Source organism: Drosophila obscura, unplaced genomic scaffold (genome assembly GCF_018151105.1).
Source record: "Drosophila obscura isolate BZ-5 IFL unplaced genomic scaffold, ASM1815110v1 contig_186, whole genome shotgun sequence".
NCBI lineage: Eukaryota > Metazoa > Arthropoda > Insecta > Diptera > Drosophilidae > Drosophila > Drosophila obscura.
Window position 1 is genome coordinate 10,221,871 of NW_024542774.1, and position 20,352 is coordinate 10,242,222.

Consider the following 20,352-nt stretch of genomic DNA (forward strand, 5'->3'; position numbering starts at 1 on the left):
GGACAGACAAACCTTTTTTGTGGCTCTGAAGTTTTGGCCACAAAACAGGAAGCGGAAATGAGTGCGCAGAACGACGATGGCGACATGTGAAATGTGTTTGCCGCCAAAGGAACAGAACAAAAAAAAAAAAAAAACAACATACCATACCGTTACCCCACCTCCCAGCCCACAACGACAAACACATGCAAAATAAACGGGTTCAAGTGGCGCTCGTAAAAACAGGGAATAGTAGCAGCAAGGGGCAGCAGCAAGGGGCACAAGCCAAAAGGATAACTGTTGAATTGTTGGCTCTAATAACAGGGCAGGCGACTGCTTCCCATCTGTCCGCTGAGTGTGCGGTGTTGTTGGCTTGTCGCGTAGCAACTTGTGGCTAGCTTAATGGCAGTTAACAACATGAAAATGCCGGGTGCAAAGCCGGAGAATGTAGCCAGGAGTGTTTCCAGCAACGTTGTGCATACACGTAAAAGGTTAAAGACATTCATGAAGTCTTCATTGGGTTAATTTGGGCTAAAAGTTCTCTAAAAAGATTTTCGTTAGTGTTTCGTTCCCCAAGTCATTGCAACTTAAATCTGGAAAATATTTTGCCCCCTCCTACTTGGTGCTAAAAATAAACCAGGCATTGGCAAATCTTAAGGGACTCATGAGGGGGATGTGAACAATATAAAAGTTCAAGAGGAAAATGCATAAAATATGAACAAGAAAATGCGATTAAATGGAGCAACGCAACCCCACTCACGCCTACAGATTCAACAAACCAATACAAACACCAATAAAACAGTGAACACATGAAAGAAAGGCAAGTTTTGTGGGCCGACTCATTTGATACCCTGTGAACACACATGGCTGGCAGGGCCTACAACAGCAGATTGGTTCCTTTTCTTGCCTGGAAAATTCGCTATATCCTCTGCAAGGGTATGACATTGCAGTGGCAGAACAATAACGAACGACTGAGCCGAACAACAGCAATTGTCGATGAAGGATACGAGCCGCCGCGTGCTGTGAAAACAATCCAATCAATTTATTAATTAAGCAAGCCACTCCGGCCGGGTTGAATGGGGGAGTGCAGCAGCAGTGCAGGGGGGTCGTTGGGTAGGAGCATGATATATGTACGATATACAGCCAGCCGATTGTCTGTCTGTCTGTCTGTCTGTCTGTCTGTTTGTCTACCCTCCATCACGCCCCCGCCCCCGCCCAGCACTCTTGCCGATGGGTGCGCGGCGTCTATTTGTCTAGCTTTGTGCAATGGATTTTTAATGTTTTTCCTTGGACGCGAACGCGGACTCACTGGGCAGTGGGAGGACAATAATGTAACGCATTGTTAAGTCCGCTTGGCACTTTTCGCACGCCAGCTGTGTCCGGCCGAAGGAAATGGAAATGGAAAAGGAACAAAAAATATAAGCAGCAGCAACGGAAGGAACTTTAATGAGCCCCAAACTGCAATTACGCAAAACATTTGCCGCACTGCATGTGGCTGGACGACGCCTTAGTCTTAGTCGTCGTCTGGAATTATTTTAATTGCGTTTTGCTTTTTATTTTATTTTATTGCATGCGGCGCTCCCTAACGATTTCGTTCTGCTTGAGAAAGGGCCAGGCGAAAAAGGAACCAGCCAGCTGAGGTGGCAACTTGGTTCTATCTGCAGCAAATGTTCTACGAAATGTTGCAAGACAGCTGTATATCAATTTAATAGAGATCTGAAGCAAAGATTTATAATCAAACTGGCAAAATCAATTCTGCTTAGAGGCATAGCCAATACAATTGAGAAAAGCTATTCAATGCTGTATAATTCAGATGTGAGACAGTGGAATATCTCAAAATGAAGTCAGTATTGGCCATCCGATGCCACAAAAGGCAAAACAGGCTCTTCCATCCACTGATCGCTCGCTGTGCAATAAACCAATAAATTAATGGAGTATTTCTTTTTTCAGATATACAGAATATTCCAGCAAAAATATGATTATAGCTCCAATAAATCGTTTCAGTCATATGTATAGGCAAGAAGAGATTTACAATCCCTGACGCAGTTGTCTTGACTCACCAACGAGTTCGTCTTGCTCTTGAGTCCCTTTGCTGTGTGTTAAGCACTCAAACTTATATTTTTTTTTCAATCCTCCTTCCCCCTTCCATTTGAGATTGTTTTGCAGACGCATGCGCCATATCTGTGGACTTTTTTTGTAGAGGAAAAGACTCACTCAATGTTTAGTTTTGTTATATTTTTTGGTAGTTTGTCGCTTGTAACACACCGAATGAGGGATGAACATAATTGTCGAAAAAGGGGTACGAATGGGGACACGGGAGCTCAATGGGGTGGCGACTCACAATTGTGGCTAATTGGCAATAATCAAGCATTGGATTGGGAATATGCTGAACATAAATTGCCATAAACAGGGCCTACAAATCAGAGCCAAGCGGCTGTTTGGCATTTTTAATTGTGATTGAGCTTGCGGCATAAATCAGGAAAATTGAAAAACCAACAACAACAAAATGCACAAAAGCGAGGCAATAAAATCTGATACATATATATTGTGCAATTATATATATATTTTTGTGGACTGGCGACAATTTAATTACAATTGGCCCCGCGGCTATCAGGGGGCAATGAGCAATTGCCGTTGCCGCCGTCGCGGTGGCGCCACAAAATATGCTAATTTATATTTATATGAATATGGGCAGCCCAAGTGGAGTAACTCACAACCCCAGCCGATCCCAACCCCACCCCTTTCCCCCAGCTCCTTCAGCTTCAACGGCAGCTCCAGACAGGACTCGGAAACATTTTCGGCGGCGCAAAACCCCCAGTGGCTGCGGTCATAAAATTTATTGTTGCCAAATGCATATTTGTCACATTTTGCAATGTGTGTTGGCGGCCATAGAACAATTTATAAGCAACTGGGGACCATGGCTAAAAGCGCTGACCCTCCCTCCCCACCACCACCACTTCTCAGCTCATCCCGTTCAGGCGAAATTCCGCCAAAAGTGTCAGACAGCAAGCGGCTTCCTTTTGGGTTCAAACAAAAAATAGACGTTTATTTGCAACGTTGCCCAAAAGCCGCTCTCAAGTGGAATAAAATTGTGAAAGAGTTTCCAAAATGTATAGAAAAATGCAGGGAAATGCGAAGAGATCGAAATATCATACCATAGAGGAGGTTTGGGTGGGGATATCTACGAATCTACGGTTCTCTCGAGACTTAATTTAAAGTCTGGGTATAAGTTAGATAAGTTACAAAATTCTGACTATAATATGAGCATTACTCTTATCGATTTTCTTTGTTATCAACATGATAATTGGCTACCATTTCCAGGGAAACGTGGGGCTCGTTGCCCTGTGGCCCCTCCAGCTGTCACAACATACACACACTCTGGCACACACACTCTTCACACCTCAGAGACTTCCTCAGAGACTTGGAGTTGCAGGCAGGCGAATCCCCCAAATGCTCGCTAAACAAAAGAAATGAAGTCATTTGTAATTAATGAGGTTTGTCACCCCAATTTGCCGCAACTTCGGGCCACACAATACCCAGCCAAGCAATGCAGACAAAGCAACAAAAAAAAAAAGAACAGAATGAAAGGAAGAGAACTCCTGAGGAAAGTGGCCGGAGGGGTGGAGTAGAGTTCAACCTGGCTGGCTTGGCTGGCTTGGCCTGCCTGCTTCGTGGCATATTGAAAATCACAGCCAGTGGGGAGTGGTGTGGAGGGGGAGGCCAAAGCATCAAACACCACAAAAAAGCGCACAGAAATGCCATCCCACAAAACAATCTAATTATATCGTTAAGCACACCAAAATTGGCAGGGAGCAAAGCCACCCTCATCGAAGGGGAGTCGCATCACCCCTCAGGTGTGCGGGCGGAGGGATTCTTGTGCGTTGACACCCTGACAGACAGCGAGACAGTGAGACAGACAGACAATAAGCCACATTCTTGACCCTGACAGACTGATGTGGCGACTGATGTGAAACGACAGGCTGGGCCGCTGGATTCGCTTTCGGTGACAGTTTCCGCATTCGTTTTGCTTGTTTAATTAAAATTATGTAAATAAATTTATTTAGCTGACACGGCGCTGTAATTAAGTGCAAGCGGGGTACTAGAAGGACAACAATGTGCATCTGTTGCCTGACAGACTGGCGACGAAATTCTGCCAAGGCCCACGGCCCACCTGGCCGGCCAAATTATGCTGCTCCAGCTGCTCCTGCTCCAGCTCCGGCTCCAGCTACTGTCACTGCTTCTTTGTCTCTTTCGGATAGTATACGAGTATATGCTAACAAATTAGCCTTGAAATGAGCAATTTGCAGGCCATGGACAGGCCCTTGGAGGGGGGGCGAGTCTGATGCTGAAGTAGAGCTGACAGCTGCTGTCAGTGGGGCGGCCATGGCCCAGCACCCAGCGCGGCCAGAGAGCATTACGTATTCCATCCGGGTGAGAGAGGCGTGAAAAAGCAATTAGGTGTGAAGTCCTTAGGATCGCCAGCAACAGCGAACAACAGCGAACAAAGTTTGTCTTTGTCTGGAGATATATGTATGTAGATGGTACGTATTTCCGATTCCTCAAAGTCATTGGAAATAAATGAAAAAAAATAATAATGAAGCATGGCAATAGATAACTGGGGGATAATGGAACTCTTTAACGCTGAAACGAGCCAGGGAACTCCTTTGGAGTCAAGCTCTCCATCAGCCTCACTTTGATAGGTCAAATATATGTATGACCTCGACACTTGACATTCATGCGCCATCATAATCCGCATTCAGACTAATGAAATGCCAAAAGGCAGAGACCCATTTCACATATGTCAGCGTCATGTCACCTCCTCCTCCTGCTCCATCTGCTCCAACTGCGATCCAACTTCAGGGCCCCCCCCCCCCGCCATCTGTAAAAACTCCACACGTTCTCGATTGACGTCACCACAGTGAAGCCATGTTGACATCCACAGGGGAGAAATTGTTTTGATGAATGTGTCGATTTAATTGATGAATGAGTTTTTAAGCTGGCAAAAATCGAATGGAATCACGCTTCTGGTATGGGTTCTTTGGGGTCTTCATGGAATGGTAATGGCTCTCAGATATGTGATGGCTCTCTGGCTGGCTGATGTCCCGAACAGGTGAGAGGCTCAATTAAGAGCAGCTCTTAAACAAGCCAGAGAGTGAAAAGTCCCAAAACAGTATGCAATACAAATTCGATAAAGCAGCGAAACTCAAAGCGCAACAATTGCAGACCACAAATATCGAAAAAAAAACTAAAAAAAAAAAGAAACCAATACAACGTGGCGCACAAATGTTACGATTTGTTCAGTCCCCAAACAAAGGGAGGGCCATTGAGAATGGGAGGCAGTCACTCTGGCATGCAATAATATAAATTCCAGGCAGCACACAGAGCCCTACCAGATCTTCCCGGCTGTAATCGAGGTAGTGGAACAAAAATACCCCAAAAAAAAAAAAAACAAAAACAAAAAGAGAGCAAATAAAAACCAACATCAAACTATAAATAGACCCAGCCAGGCAGTACCGTGCACTTTGCCCCCCCCTTTGTATTTGCGAGTGTGTGTGTGTGTGTGGTGCTGTTATTGGAATGAATTTCCAGGAAAAGTCTTGTGGCTTAATCTACAACAGCATGCGGTTTGTTGGCTGCTTCAGGCCCAGAGCCCGGAACACGAACTGCGCCAAGCCAGTAGGCAGGAGCCAGGAGCCGGGAGCCAGGAACGGCGGCAATAAAAGGCTACAAACTGAAAACTGAAATTGGAAGCCGCATTTCGGCGTCGGCTGCAGGAGCGCTTAAATATTTAAGACTTTTCGGCTTGCAAATCTACAACAACGATTCATTAGGGGGAAATGAAAAACCATGTGGATATTAAAACATACAAATAATACATAATAAAACTAGATCTAGATCTAGAAACTACTAGATCTCTATTTAAATCGAATAGTTTGAATGGAAATCAGTTGACAGTGGAATCAAAAAGGGAAACTGATTGGGGTGCTAACACCAGCTGTGGATATCTATATAGTCAGAATATATATGTATATATATATATATATATATATATATATATAAAACAAGCTTTGATTTGGCTTAAATATATATTTCATATTTGAAATAAATATATTTAACATTTTAGAGTAATTTTTTTATGTGCAAATTAAATATTTATTTATTTAATAATTATGTTAAAATCCATTATCTATGTTTGCACTTAATAACCAAATATTTAATTTCAAAATGGATGTCTTTCTCTATACTGTCCCATAAATCTCTGAAGGCAGACTGTCACTCCCCAAATATTGACGATAAAACTTCCCATTGATGAGATGTGGCCCAGTTTGAAGCCCCGTGATAATGTCATATTTCCTGTGAACGTAAGAAGGCTTAAGTTAATTAGCAGGCTTAACAGTTTGCTCGTTAGACTGCCCGACTAACTGCCCTTTGCCGTGCTCCTACTGTTCCTTTTCCTTCTTGAATGGGGGAATGCGACACAACGTATAAAACTTAATACGCCGCGTGCGCATAAAACAAAACTTCAACTGCAATTAGTCGTGCAAGGCTCTCTGGACGTTCTCTTCTCTCCACGCCGTGCTGTCTCTTTCCGTCCTCCCTCTCACCACTCTGATAAAAACCATAAAAATTTTTCCGCCAACATGGCAAATAATTTGGCTAACGACATTTTGTAACTAATGCCGGCCAACCGCAACAGCAGTAGCAGCGGCAGCAGCAGCAACAACAGCGATAACCATTAACACGCCCCCGCCAACACACCAACGGCCGGCGTGGAAAATGCAGTGCCCACAGTGGCAACCAAAAGAAGAACAACAACAGAAGCTGGTCATTAAAAGTCCACCCATAACAGTTTATTGTAATGCGACCGCTCGTAGGCCAACTGGACAAGTGGCTAGCCCCGGTCCCCGTTGCCACCCTCACCCACCCTCACTCGATTCGCCATTTAACATGTTCCTGCTCCCCGGCGTTGCCACTTAATTAGAAAAGTTTTGGCGCGCCACGAGACAAAAGCCATTGACAGCGACGAAAAGTTGGATCCGCCCCGTCCCGCCCCGCACCACCCTTCCGACCCTTTGTGATGTTCATCCGCCTGCCAAACTGCATTGCACTTTCTATGGGAGTTGGCTGAGAACAGTTGACCACGGACGTGGGAATACCCTTAGAAGTAAGCTCAGACTTTAGAGCACAAGCGATCCTTGCATCTACAATTCAGAGCAGCTTTGGATGCGTGAGAAGTTGTTCAAAATAGTTCCCAGATGATCCATATGAATGATTAAAGTCTCTAAACATCGTTCCCATTCAGCTATACCCACTAACTGGTAGGGAAACATGCTAAATGTTCGACTATTAGTAGCAACAAATGACATTTGAGGAAGACAAGTCTCCATTATTTCGCTTTTGGGGGTAGACAGTAGCTCAAAGACTACGCAGCACGACTTTGAGCAATGGTTATGGTAATGGCAGCGGAACAGGCTGGGGGAATGGCCACCAGAATGGAGGTTAAGTCAACAGAAGAGCCACCTGCACCAGGGACACGACTCGACTCTGCGCATTTTTTTCCAATTAATTGCTTCTACGTGGGCGTTCGCAACGCGAATGTCAACAAAAGCCTTTGCACGGAGCTCGGCCTTGTGTGCTCCCCCTGCCGCTAGAGAATGCCTGTGGCATTGTCAGGCCTCCCGCTGGCAGTGCGCTGACACTAACATATGGGAAAATAAAAAACGTGCAAGGAAAGACAGACTCATCAATGCTTTCAATTGAAAATGTTTGCACCGCCCATGCGGTGTTCCCTTTCCAGTTGTTTGCCCCGCCAACAAAGGGTGGGGGCGGCAACAAAATGGGGAATTGGAACTGCGAGTGGGGCAAACAATAAGCTCTTACAATGGGAATCTTTCTATCTGCCTGCCATCTATCGAATTGGGCGGGGGGGAGGACAGCTGTTTGCCACAGTTTGCACAGCTGCCCCTCAATATCTATGCAAAATTTAGGCAATATGCCCCGTTATGGGGCAAGTAAATTTGGGTTTTCAATTATGAATCTGTTCGATTTTGGCCTCCCATGTGGCAGATTTTATTGGGTTCCGTTTCCTCTTCATCGGTGAATAGTTTGCAACAACTTAATCATTGGGAACTCTTTTCACACAGTTTCAACTCCACACAACATTGAAGGAGTTGCCAGTGCATATTAATATTGAAATGGGCGTGTCGCCGCCCCCACTGCATCAACACCTCCTCGGTGATGATGAGAAAGAGTTGCTGCCAGCACGCGATAGTCTTGCCAGCACGCGTCCATTTATCATTCGATGACACTTTGCGGATGGCAATACGATATCAACAGAAATACTCGTAAGTCTGGCCTGGCCATAGCCTTCTTATAGCACATCCAACCTCCCACTATGCGGCCACTCCCTTCGCAGGCGGGCAGGGCAGAGAAGTGGCGGGCGCACTGTCAAAACAAGGACCATCTTTTGCAGTTCTTTTTGCCATCGAAACCACAAACAAGCGAATTAGCTGGTTTCCCAAGGTACCTGCCGTTGACAGGAGCCACGACTAGAACGGGAACTGCGCCGGGAACAGGAACGGGGACGGGGACAGGGACAGGGAACTGCCACTGGAGTTGGAGCTGGGAGTTGGGACTGTCAGAAGCAAAGCAAAAGTGGAACCAAGCCCCCAATCCAATTGGTGGCAAGGCGGGGCAAGCGGCGGCATCTTCAAACATGCAAGTTGGCGGCAATTGAAAACTCATTGACAGTTGACAATGGAAAAAAAATAATAGGAAAAAGAAAAACGACAGCAACTGGTTGAAGGCATGAGGAGGAGGAGGAGGTGGAGGACGTTCCAGGAGCCAAAACTCAATTGCAGTTACATTTCAATGTGGATACCCTGTGCTCAGTACGGGTTATACGGTATATGCAATGAAGAACAGAAACCCTGATCAGTTTTAGCAACCAAAAATCTCCCTCTTGGAGTAACTTAATGTTGGGTTTGTGAATCTATTTCTTCCTGCACTTTTTACCCAAGAAATATTCGCAGTAAAAGTTTCCTTCGGCTAAAGGGTGGCCCTCTGTTCGAGCCCTCCTTAAGACGACAGTTTTTCCCTCTTTTATTCAGAACTTTGTTTTCCAGCTTGTCGTTGACAGGCAGCGTTTGTTCGGTTAGTGGTTAGCTGTGCTTCTGCTCCACGCCCACCCACCGCCACCACTGCTGTTTCTGTTGTTATTCATTCAGTTTATACGGGCGGCACTCGGGCGGCACTGGGCGGCACTGGCATGCTGAGACGTTTTCTATTTGAAATTGTCAGCGGCAATTGATATGCATTGCTGCAGCTGAATGTCTCTTTGTTTTGTCTGCCGATTGTGGTTGGCTGCTGCTTCAGGAAATTGATTTCCACAATCATGGAGCGTCACAGCAGCAGTAGCAGCAGTAGCAGCAGCAGCAGCAGCAGCACAGCCCTGCCCTGCCCTGCATGTATTGCACAGCCGCAAATGAAGCGAGCAATTAAAACAACAACGATGATCGCTGCAGCAATCAATGGGCGGAAGGGGCAGGCGACGCTACCAATAAATTGCTGCACACTTGAACGCGCGCGCCTGCAAGTATGCAACGGAAAATGCATTTAATTTTCGGCGAGCTTTGAGTTGGAATTTTCCTTTTGCTTTTCCTTGTGATTTGATATTTAATGCACGTACTCAATGAAGAAATTCCAACAGCAGCGCATTAGTAGACAAGGAGCTTCAGCTGTTGGCAGAAGCCAACGGCCAGAGCGGGCATGGACGGACACGTTAGAACATGGCCGGGGACAGGGGTAGAACAGGGGTGGTAGATAGGTACCGACGCCTGCCAATTGCTTTTCAACATATTTGATGCGACGACGACTTTCGACATTTTGCAACTTGGCCACGTACAGAAATCGCAAAAAAAAAAAAATGTACAGATGGGAAAAACAAGTGAGAAAACGTTAAAGACGGGCAATGGCGACTAAAAGATACTCTCGTCTTGAGAAATTTGCTAAGCATACATAACTCCTACGATGAATCGAATTTTCGTATATATTTTGGATCACTTTTTGTCCACACTATGGCTAATTACTAATTATAATAATAATAGATAGATAGATAGTTAATGCTGACTATATAAATAGAATATAGAAAGGAATTTTCTGGCTGTGAGACACTTTCAAACGCATACACTTCACATGTAAATGGGGCAACAGAAAACCCCCAGCAGCAAGGGACAAAACCAACAACGATCTACTAACAGCCAATTCAGCAGCAGCAAATTCAACTGCGACTTTGGTTAAGCATACAAACTGTATATAACGTATACGCCCTGCCCTGTATATACACACGAGTATCTACGTAGCTCGCAAGACAAGAGGCAAGTGGCATGGGGGGGAGGGGAGTGATGCGAAGTGAAGCATACACCATGTTGACCCAACAACAAACATAAAATGTAATCGCAGCTAATAAGAAAACTAAGCAGATCCTGGCTGGTCACGATTTACGCTCGTTTCGCATTCGATTTGCGATGCGCCATTGGCAGAGCCACACGATGCACCACTACCACTGTCCGGACACACGGTGCACAGTGGAATATTTAGGAGCATCGTCATAGAATTAGTTAGTTCTTTTAGGGCTATTTTCATTGGCAGTTAATTGTCAAATGTTCTCCATTTGAAAGTTAGCCTGTAACTCTTGAACCTTTCCAGACTTTATTCTATTCTGTATGGTGCCAGCAATGACCCACTGTACTGGACTGCCATGTCAATGGACATTTAATGGCGTTCCCCATTATGCGCCGCATCAAATGTGCCAAATACGCTTCGCTGGCAATAAATGCTGCATGGCGAGGTTTCTTTTCGATGCAAGTCAACCATGCCCATACCCAGCCCCCATGTCTTGGGCAACCGTCTTCGTCTCCGGCTCCGGCTCCGTCTCGTTCGGTGGCCTCAGCTGGTCGTGGTCTTCGTTCCGGCCACGATTTGCAATTTTGTGTGCATCAGCCTGGCCTTGCACTGCGTCGCTCGTAATTTTTCGTGAATTTCTTCACGTACTTGCATTCCATCTTCATCGTTCCTCGTCCCTCGTCCGTTGTCCGTGGTCCGTTGTACATAGTCCTTCATCCTCCTATATCTTCCACTTCCACTGCTGTCTCCCCTATATCTCCTGTCTGCTGGCCAGCACTTGGCCCCGGCTGCACTGGATTGTAATGGCATAACCTTTGAATAAAATTAGCATTATCAGGGCTCCATTTGGTGGCCATTCCGCTGCGCTTCTTTTCAGGTGTCTATGGCTCTGTCTGTATCTGTGTCTGTGCTTGTGTTTTTTTTGTGTATTGGTGCGTCGGGGGATCAATAAATATGCTCAATGACTTTTTGAGCGCCACATGATGCCGCCTGGCCATTAGCATAAAAGCAAAGGCTGTTAGCGGTCATGCGAAGGTCACTGGGATCAAGTCTCGCTTTATATTATTATTCTACAAAAAATAACAACAATCCACGCCATCCCTAGTATTTCTAAGGTTTCCTAGGGCTTCTTTTAGTGCAGTAATTCGGAACGATTTTCAACTCTTGTTGAAACCTCTAAAATGCTGAAAATTAATTCGATGGGGCAGCGATCTACCCACACAGCCATCAATTACCAATTTCCATGCAAACTCATGTTGCCTGAAAAACTAATTGGTGGAAAATTAAGTTTTTGCACTGAAATGTTGCGCAAATTGAAATGCAATCGAGGCAAAGCGGATTACTGAAAAACTTTTATGATTGAATTCTGCTGCTGGGTGCCCGTTCCCCATCATCCCCTTCCCATAACCCTGCCAAACCTCTGCCAGTAGCTCTGGCAAAAAGCGCATCGAGAACTTAATTCAGAGAGCAGCCTACTGTGCCCGTGTGTATGTCGTGTGTGCCTGTGTATGTGTGTGTCCCCCCCCCATATGCGATTGGCAGAGCTTATGGCTGTCTGTCCGCACATTGTGTGCTTGCCAAAAAAATAAAAGAAAAAGAATGAAGATAGAGAGGGCCAAAAATGTGGCCCCCCAACCTCCATTCGGCGTTACAACGATTTATATTTTGCTACTTTCGCTATAAAAAATAAATATGCAATAAAACAAAACGACAACGGGCCCCGACATATGCATTATTGTCCTGCCGCCACTCGCGCTCACTCCTAGGAATATTTTCTAGAAAACGAAGACATAAACTTTCCAAATATATGTACATATGTATGGCATGGCGCATTTGGCTGGAACGAGGACAGGCCCAAGTCTTCGAGACGGAGACCAAAACCAAGACAAAGGCATTACTAAATGCCAGTAGCAGCCCGCAGCAGAGCGCAGATCAGGCTATGGCAGTGGCAGTGCCACCGAACAACAGGGCGTATACGTATTGTTGTCCTAAATTGCGCTCTCAGCTGGCGCATGTCTTGACTGCATCTTCCCTGCCATTTGGCATGCAGCAGAAGACCTCGCCAAAGTGGGAAGACAGGCAGGGCGAGCAGGGTTCGATGGGAAGGCCACTTTATGAAGCGCGCATATGTTGCACCCCTTTCAGCTAACGCTAAGAGGAGATGGGGTGGCTCGGGGTGGGGTTGGGTGGTTACTCGTATAATAAAAATGAAGGACTCTTTGGCCGTGTATTCCCCAGCCAAATCACTGCAGTCTCCGTCTGAGGCGAAGGCTATAAAGCAAATCGTTTGACATTTGTTTTGATTTTCCATGATTGTTAAAAATATCTGTAGCCAAGAGGGGAAGAGGCTGACACCATGGCAATTGGGATACACCCGACAAAAGATATGTATATGTACATGTAGACTAGCTGTCTATAGAGAGTCTGTCTATATTGGAGAATAGGTAGAAAGTTCTGAAAGTATGCTGAGCATCATTAAAAACTGTTTAGCTAATGAACTTTTAATGTGAAAATCTTCTAGATACTTTGCTCATCTGCTATATTACACACACATTACTGCACACTTTACTCACCCAAATTGTCCACTTAAAATTCAGTATTTGTCCATTCAATTAGCTTTCCCCACTAATTCCTTTAGGCACTTCAAATTCAATAATAATAATCCACCCCCGGACAACCTTTCAGCACTCACTTTACTCTTCGGAACTCCGAACGTAATTGCATTTATCATGCGAGTACGAGAGTCTATGCACGAGAACTGACCTGTCTGACCCTTTTAAGCAACTCAACTCGAACTGGAGGGGGGGAAGAAAGTTCCTTATCATAATTTAGAAGACAATTAGCCAGACATTGCCCTTACTTTGGGAATTCTCTGGACCTTCAGCTCTTCCCCGCCATTGCAGTATCGATGGCAGAAAACTTGGTCTGCTCTCTCTCTCTCTCTGTCTGGAGCTACTTAAAGTTTACAGCCGCAAGGGCCAAAACAATGCCAGACAATAATTAGCCAAATTTATTGTAATTAGCCGCACACGCAGGGAGGAAATCCACTCCGCATCACACATTCACATATGTGACCAGAGAGTCGAAGTAATTATTATCATTACAGAAGCATCCACGTTGAGAGCGAAACCGTCTTCGGGGGTTCTACTCCTGCTGCCTGCTTCTGGTTCTGGCCAAGCGCGTGTCACATGTGTGCGTAGCGAGCTGCGAACGCATTTAATTGCACAAAGCCTCTTTGCACTTAGAGAGTTTTTAAATAATTTAGTTGTGTCGTTAGCGAAAAGCTGGCCCGGAGTTGCCGCCTCTCCTTCCTCTTTGGCTGTCAAAGACATGTGGCAAGAAAAGCCACGGCATAGAACGGAAAGGACCAGGCTGGCACACGGACAGGACGTAATGCAGTCGAGTCACGTCACACAGCATGTCGCTAATTTTGCTACCTTTTTTTCCCCTTTCTTTTTTTCTTTCTTTCTTTTGGGCCCAAAGTTTCCTTCACTGCAATGCGCTGGAAAAAATGTTGCTTCCCTTTTTTTTTTGGTATTTTTTTTCGCTGGTATGCAGCGGGGAAGTACAGGGTATTCAAAGGAAAGTGCAGCTAATTTTAAAGTATTTGTTGTTGGTTTGGCTTCTGGTTAATTTCTGTTAGTACTGAGCCTGTGGCTTCTGCCCATAATTGTTGCTCCAGGACATAGCCCAGTCGAGCAGTCTCTCTCCTCAGTCTCTTGATTTCGTAGCTGACTTAAGTTTAAAATTCGCTTTGTGCGCTTAAATTCTTAAAAAAAAAGGCTTTTGTCAAAGTGGTGTACACTGTACAGTCATCACACTTTCAACAGCACACACATGCCACTTCCTCCTGCCCCTCTCGCGCACGAACATAACGCGAATGACTAAGAAGTGCAGCATACCGCACGGCGCACGTTTCCTTTCTGTAAACTTTATTATTTCGTGATAAAGTAAATAAACTTAGCCCCGATCTCTGCCTCTGCGCCTGACTCTGCCACTGCCACTGCCACTGCTTCTGCTTCTGCAGTGAGTGCTTCAATGGGGGAGCGAGAACTGAGGCATGGTGGCACCTTTCACATTGTTTGCCATTTGCGGTGAACGGACGGCAACGGAGGAGGTTCTGTCAGCCTCGACAGCCAGTCCAAATTGAAATTGGACATTAGACATTTCCACAAAACACACACACACACACACACCCAGAAAGAGACACACAGAAACATACTCGTACATAAAAATGGCAGCTTCTGTCGTCGCCGCGGCTGCTGACAACTTCCACAACATCCATAGAAACACACACACACACACACACTCAGACTTACTGCCGAGGCACAGGCACACACACTCATTGTGAATAACAACGCCCCTGGTACGTGATTTCATTTCCGCTTCTGCCTTTTGTGCACTGCACTCGTAACTTGACTCTTCTGCCACTCATCCTCCGCTGGCACTTCCCCCTGCCTTACACGCTACGAGACTGTTGCCGCGCGCCTTTGCCTCTTATTTTGTGGCTTGCTGGCTGGCACCCCAAAAATTAATATGCCAGTGCATAAAAAAGACAAAGCTGCGACTACTAAATGTGACTAACTGTAAGTGGGCTATGGCCATCCATTGGAGTACTCTGCAAATCTGGCTCTGTTAGCCGGGGGATGCCTGGTGCCTGGAGAGGAGAGCCACACTCTTGGCTGGTTGGCCGGCAAACTAGTTTTGCCAAGGCTCCGCCCAGTAGCGAGAGGCGATTCTAGACTTCAGCTGCAATATCTACCCTTTTCGAAATCCATTGGCCATTCGAGCCGAAAAAAAAAAAATACCTGAAGATCACATCTGAATATTCAATGTGGATGATGGCTGGAGATACGTTTATTATTTTCTGGTTTGTCTTTGGGGGCCGTCGAAATGAATAAAGTAGCGTTTGTTATGTTTTTTATGTTTAATTGGTTTATTGGCTCACGTCTATTGGCCTGCCTATTGGCTGATGTGGAATGAAGATTGTCCAGTTGATAGGAAGATGGATCGATCCTCGGTCTATAATGTGATACATACATAATGTGATACATTCTCTCAAGCAGAATGTTGAGCAGATGGATGGATATTTTGGTGTAGCCGGAAATTTGCAATAATCGCTTGAAACGAATGCAGATGCGAAAACTGGTTAAGTGATGCCACTTTAACGACTATTTTATACTCGAAGAAGCCTTAGAAGCCATTGTTCTACATTGAAATAATCACAAACTATACAACTTGTTGGTGAACATTTTGGATTTTGGATTTTGGATTTGCCGCTCCTCTGGTTGTTCTTTGCAGACTCTTTTGTGTTTCGTGGCGCCCACAATATTTGCTAATTAATTCCAATTTATGGTAATCCATGCCAGACTGTAATCCGCGTAGAACAAGATCCCATAATTCTGTGATCTAACGAACCCTTGGCCATCAATTAATTGGCCGAAAACCGGTTACTTATGATTATGGTCGTAAAAATGGGTCTTGGTCTGGGTCTGGCTCTGACGTCTGAACCTGAAATATTGATTCGCTAGACTATCTCAAGGTTTCCTATTTATTGTCTAACGTTTCCATAAATAAACGATGCTCTTCCACAGAGCCACAGAACCACACAACCACAGAGCCACAGAGCCACAGACTCCAAAAATGCCAAAACACACAGTAATTATTTCATGTGTGTCGAGGTGTGCCGAGATGTGATGATTGTTTAGACCTTAGAAGACAAAATTGCATGCACAATTTCATTTATAATTATAAATATTTATTGCTCTGCTCTCCGGGTATAAATTATTTCCTCATTATCTCGATTCGTGACTCCATTATTCTCAACATTTCAACATACTTTTCATACAGACTGTGATTTATCGCAGTTGCTTTCCCTGTCAACCAACTCCTGTCGATTTCAACTACGCTGTTTGGGTTTCTGTTTTGTTTTATCGTCCACACGTGGAATAGAGTGGATGCTCTTCGCTACTCAACCACTTGTGATTCATATTCCCAGTGGGGCGTTGTGGGTTCAAGTGCAAACAAGTTAATACACAAATTCATGGCCCACACCAAGTCAAACATTAAAAAAAGAAAAAAAAACTTGTTGGCTAATTTGATGCTGGTATTTGTTTATGTTTTTTGTTTTTTTTTTTATAGTTTATTTTGCAGCCGAGCAGCCGAAACTTTTCTCTGCATTTGTTGATCTTTCGTGTATGTAAATGGCGATCGTGTTTGACATGCCTGTGCATCCCAGGCTTTGTTGGGGCTCCGTTTTTGGTCATTTGCATGGCAAATGGCTTCCGTTATTGTCTTTACTTGGCCCGCTTTTATCAATACAATCAGATGTGGTTGGGCACCATCGCATCCCAATTAAACCATTGTCTCCAGGGTAGAGTGTCGGCCAGTCAGCTATCATAACCGGTTTTCCGCCTCATCTTTTCGGCCTTGACTTTGAAATCTGTACTTGGAGGCGTCGCGGTGGGTTTTTGTCATTTATTTCGTTGTCTTTGCTGTAATTATGATACCCATGTTAAGGCTAAGTATATTATTCATTAATTAAATTTACATTGTTGAATGCTATCAAGTTTCGTTGTAGTTTGTGGAGAACTAGTTTGGCCCAAAGATCTCTCGAGTCATCTGCTAATAAATTTAACCTCTGTCTGTCGGAAAAAAAACGCATCTTCACACACCTATTAAAGGTGTTCTGTGGGGGCTTGCGGCATTGTGATTAATTCTCCAATAAATATTACGTAGCATTTTTGAATACATTTGCATACGTATAAATATAATGAAATAAATCTGGGGAGTAAACATTAAGTAGAACAGTAGATAATAATACATTATCTTGTCTGGCATGGATTACCATAAATTGGAATTAATTAGCAAATATTGTGGGCGCCACGAAACACAAAAGAGTCTGCAAAGAACAACCAGAGGAGCGGCAAATCCAAAATCCAAAATCCAAAATGTTCACCAACAAGTTGTATAGTTTGTGATTATTTCAATGTAGAACAATGGCTTCTAAGGCTTCTTCGAGTATAAAATAGTCGTTAAAGTGGCATCACTTAACCAGTTTTCGCATCTGCATTCGTTTCCAGCGATTATTGCAAATTTCCGGCTACACCAAAATATCCATCCATCTGCTCAACATTCTGCTTGAGAGTATGTATCACATTATAGACCGAGGATCGATCCATCTTCCTATCAACTGGACAATCTTCATTCCACATCAGCCAATAGGCAGGCCAATAGACGTGAGCCAATAAACCAATTAAACATAAAAAACATAACAAACGCTACTTTATTCATTTCGACGGCCCCCAAAGACAAACCAGAAAATAATAAACGTATCTCCAGCCATCATCCACATTGAATATTCAGATGTGATCTTCAGGTATTTTTTTTTTTTCGGCTCGAAGAACCTATGCTCGAAGATCTCGTCAGTTTCGGAACTCGGATCTGCCGATCGTATAAATAGTTTGCATCGCCCACCAGTCAGACAGAAGCGATTCAAAGCTTGTGTAGCAGACATCATGGTAAGCACTCCAGCCCATCCGATCCGATCCGATCTGATCTTCCCAGTCGCCGCGATCGTCAAGGAACCTAAGGATTATCTCTAATGCTCGCCCATCTTTCTGCAGAAATTCCTGGCTGTTTTCTTTGCCGTCGTGGCGTGCGCCTATGGCGATGTCTCCCATCTGGGCTACGACTACGCTCCCCCGGCGCCAGTGGCTCCCGTCCAGGTGTACCAGCCTGCCCCCGTTCCCGTTTACTCTGCCCCAGCTCCCGCTCCCGTCTACCAGCCAGCTCCATCACCAATTGAAATCCAAGCTCCAGTTGAGATCCAGGCTCCAATTGAGATCCCAGCTCCTGCTCCAGTCAACAGCTACATTCCCCCAGCACCAGCAGCACCTGCACCAGTTGTGATCCAGGCTCCCGCTCCGGTCTACCAGCCTGCTCCGGCACCCGCACCCATCCGCATCCCAGCCCCCGCGCCCGTGCAGACCTACATTCCTCCCGCACCAATCTCGATCCCAGCTCCTGCACCAGTCTACCAGCCTGCTCCGGCACCAGCACCCATCCGCATCCCAGCTCCGGCACCCGCACCCATCCGCATCCCAGCCCCCGCGCCCGTGCAGACCTACATTCCTCCCGCACCAATCTCGATCCCAGCTCCTGCTCAAGTCTACCAGTCTGCTCCAGCTCCTGCTCCCGTCTACCAGCCCACTAGCCAGCAGGTGCTCGAGGAGATCGAGCCCCAGTCTGCCGATGGCTACCGCTACAAGACCGTGCGCCGTCGCGTCTACCGTCACCGCTTCTAAGTGCTAGGTGGCAGCCCAGCCCCAAACCAAGCCAAGCCAAGCCAAAGCAAAGCAAAGCGAATCGAACTGTTTCCTAACGAACTCCCCAGGGAGTTGCAATAAAAAATTCCTTCTCCTCCTTCAACTTGTTAAACAAAAAGAAACGAATCTTCAAATTGTTTTCCAATCATTGCAAATCACATGAGAAACAAAAAAGTTTCTCCTGTGGCCAGTGATGGGTGATGGCAGGGCTGTGGCGAGGGTGGGGTAGCAGTAGCAGAACTGCAAAACTCTTAAAGTCCTGGACAGGCTCTGGCCGTTTGATTCGCAAATTTATGAAACCGAACGAGATGTGGCAGAACTCGGGAAATCAACTTGCCATCAGACAGATAGCAGTGGAGGAGTGGAAGCGGCAGTAGCAGTGGCAGGGACAGGGACATGGATAATAAGGAGTTGCAAGCAAGTTGTGGCAGCCTCCCCAAGGAATCGTCCATCCTGCCATGGCTACTCGATGCCATGCACTCCACTAGAGTCCACTCCACTCCACTCTACTCTACTCTGCTCCATTCCTCTCCACATTTATCACGAAATTTATGGCCTGGAATGAGCTTTGATGATGTGGAAATTTTTTCTCGTTAGATTCAAAGTTTCAAGGAAGCCACCCACAATCGATGGAGACCGGAACTGGAGACGTAAATGGAGTCGAGTGGATTGGCCTCATCAGAGCGGTGACCACTTGTGGCTGCTAACAAGGACCCCGGCCAAGAGCAAGAACAAGGACATCGACATCGACATCGACAGGGCGATAGACGTTAGACGATAGACGTTGGAGGAAATTAACAAGAAAATGCAGCGACAAACACACACACCACTCTCCAATTTGATTACGAAAATGTCTGACTCTGGCCAGAGTTGGCCAAATGGGAGTTGAGTTGCACTTCCTCTAGCTGCCGGCTGGATGCCTGTCTGGATGCCAGGACAGCCGCAAAGCCACATCGCCACATAGCCACATATTACAGTTGCCACGGCGCATACTAATTAAAAAGCATGCAGCCAAAGCAAACAACGAGCCTCCTAAAATTACGAGTAATTGCGTAATTAAAACGAAAGCCTATTCGGGGCTTTTTCCCCTTGACCACAAAAGGATGGCGTTTTTTTTTCGCTGGCTTATATTGTTAATTGCATTTTGGTCAAATATTGGCAGCTCAATTAAATGAATTAAAATACATTTTTGCTTTGATGCGGATGTTTCATGTTTCCGCAAAGCAAATAAACGTACAGGCAAGCAAATCATTGGACAGGCAATTACAATTTATCGACGCGTCGATCCAGCCACACCGCACGCCCATCTGATGGGATTAGTTTAATATTGTATTGTGATTCGGTTAATGAACATTGTCTCAACATTATACTCAGCATAATCTGTAGTAAATAGACACAGATCTTCCACCAGAAGGTATATGGCATTCAGTTGATTTCTCTTCAGGTAAAAGCTACCTAATACTCTCCCATTTATGGCCATCAGCATCGATACTCTGTCTCTCCTCTCGCTTTACTACTATTTCCGATTTAGCAATCCACTCATCCTGTCATTCAGCTAATTTCAATCAGAGATTAGTGGGAACTGCAATATGGTCTGCATTGGCCAATTATCAGCCTCATTGCACTCTCTGCTCTGCCAGGCAGA

The 20,352-nt window shown here is 45.4% G+C and overlaps 1 protein-coding gene across 1 annotated transcript; it reads left to right on the forward strand.

Annotated features, from left to right (window-relative positions):
* Positions 1–17,878: 17,878 nt before the first annotated feature.
* On the forward strand, positions 17,879–18,812 carry LOC111080237 (leucine-rich repeat extensin-like protein 3). The gene is made up of 3 exons (XM_041593036.1): positions 17,879–17,900; positions 18,006–18,110; positions 18,312–18,812. Exons 1-3 carry the CDS (start codon positions 17,898–17,900, stop codon positions 18,684–18,686), a joined length of 483 nt encoding a protein of 160 aa, XP_041448970.1. The 5' UTR covers positions 17,879–17,897; the 3' UTR covers positions 18,687–18,812.
* The last annotated feature ends 1,540 nt before the right edge of the window (positions 18,813–20,352 follow it).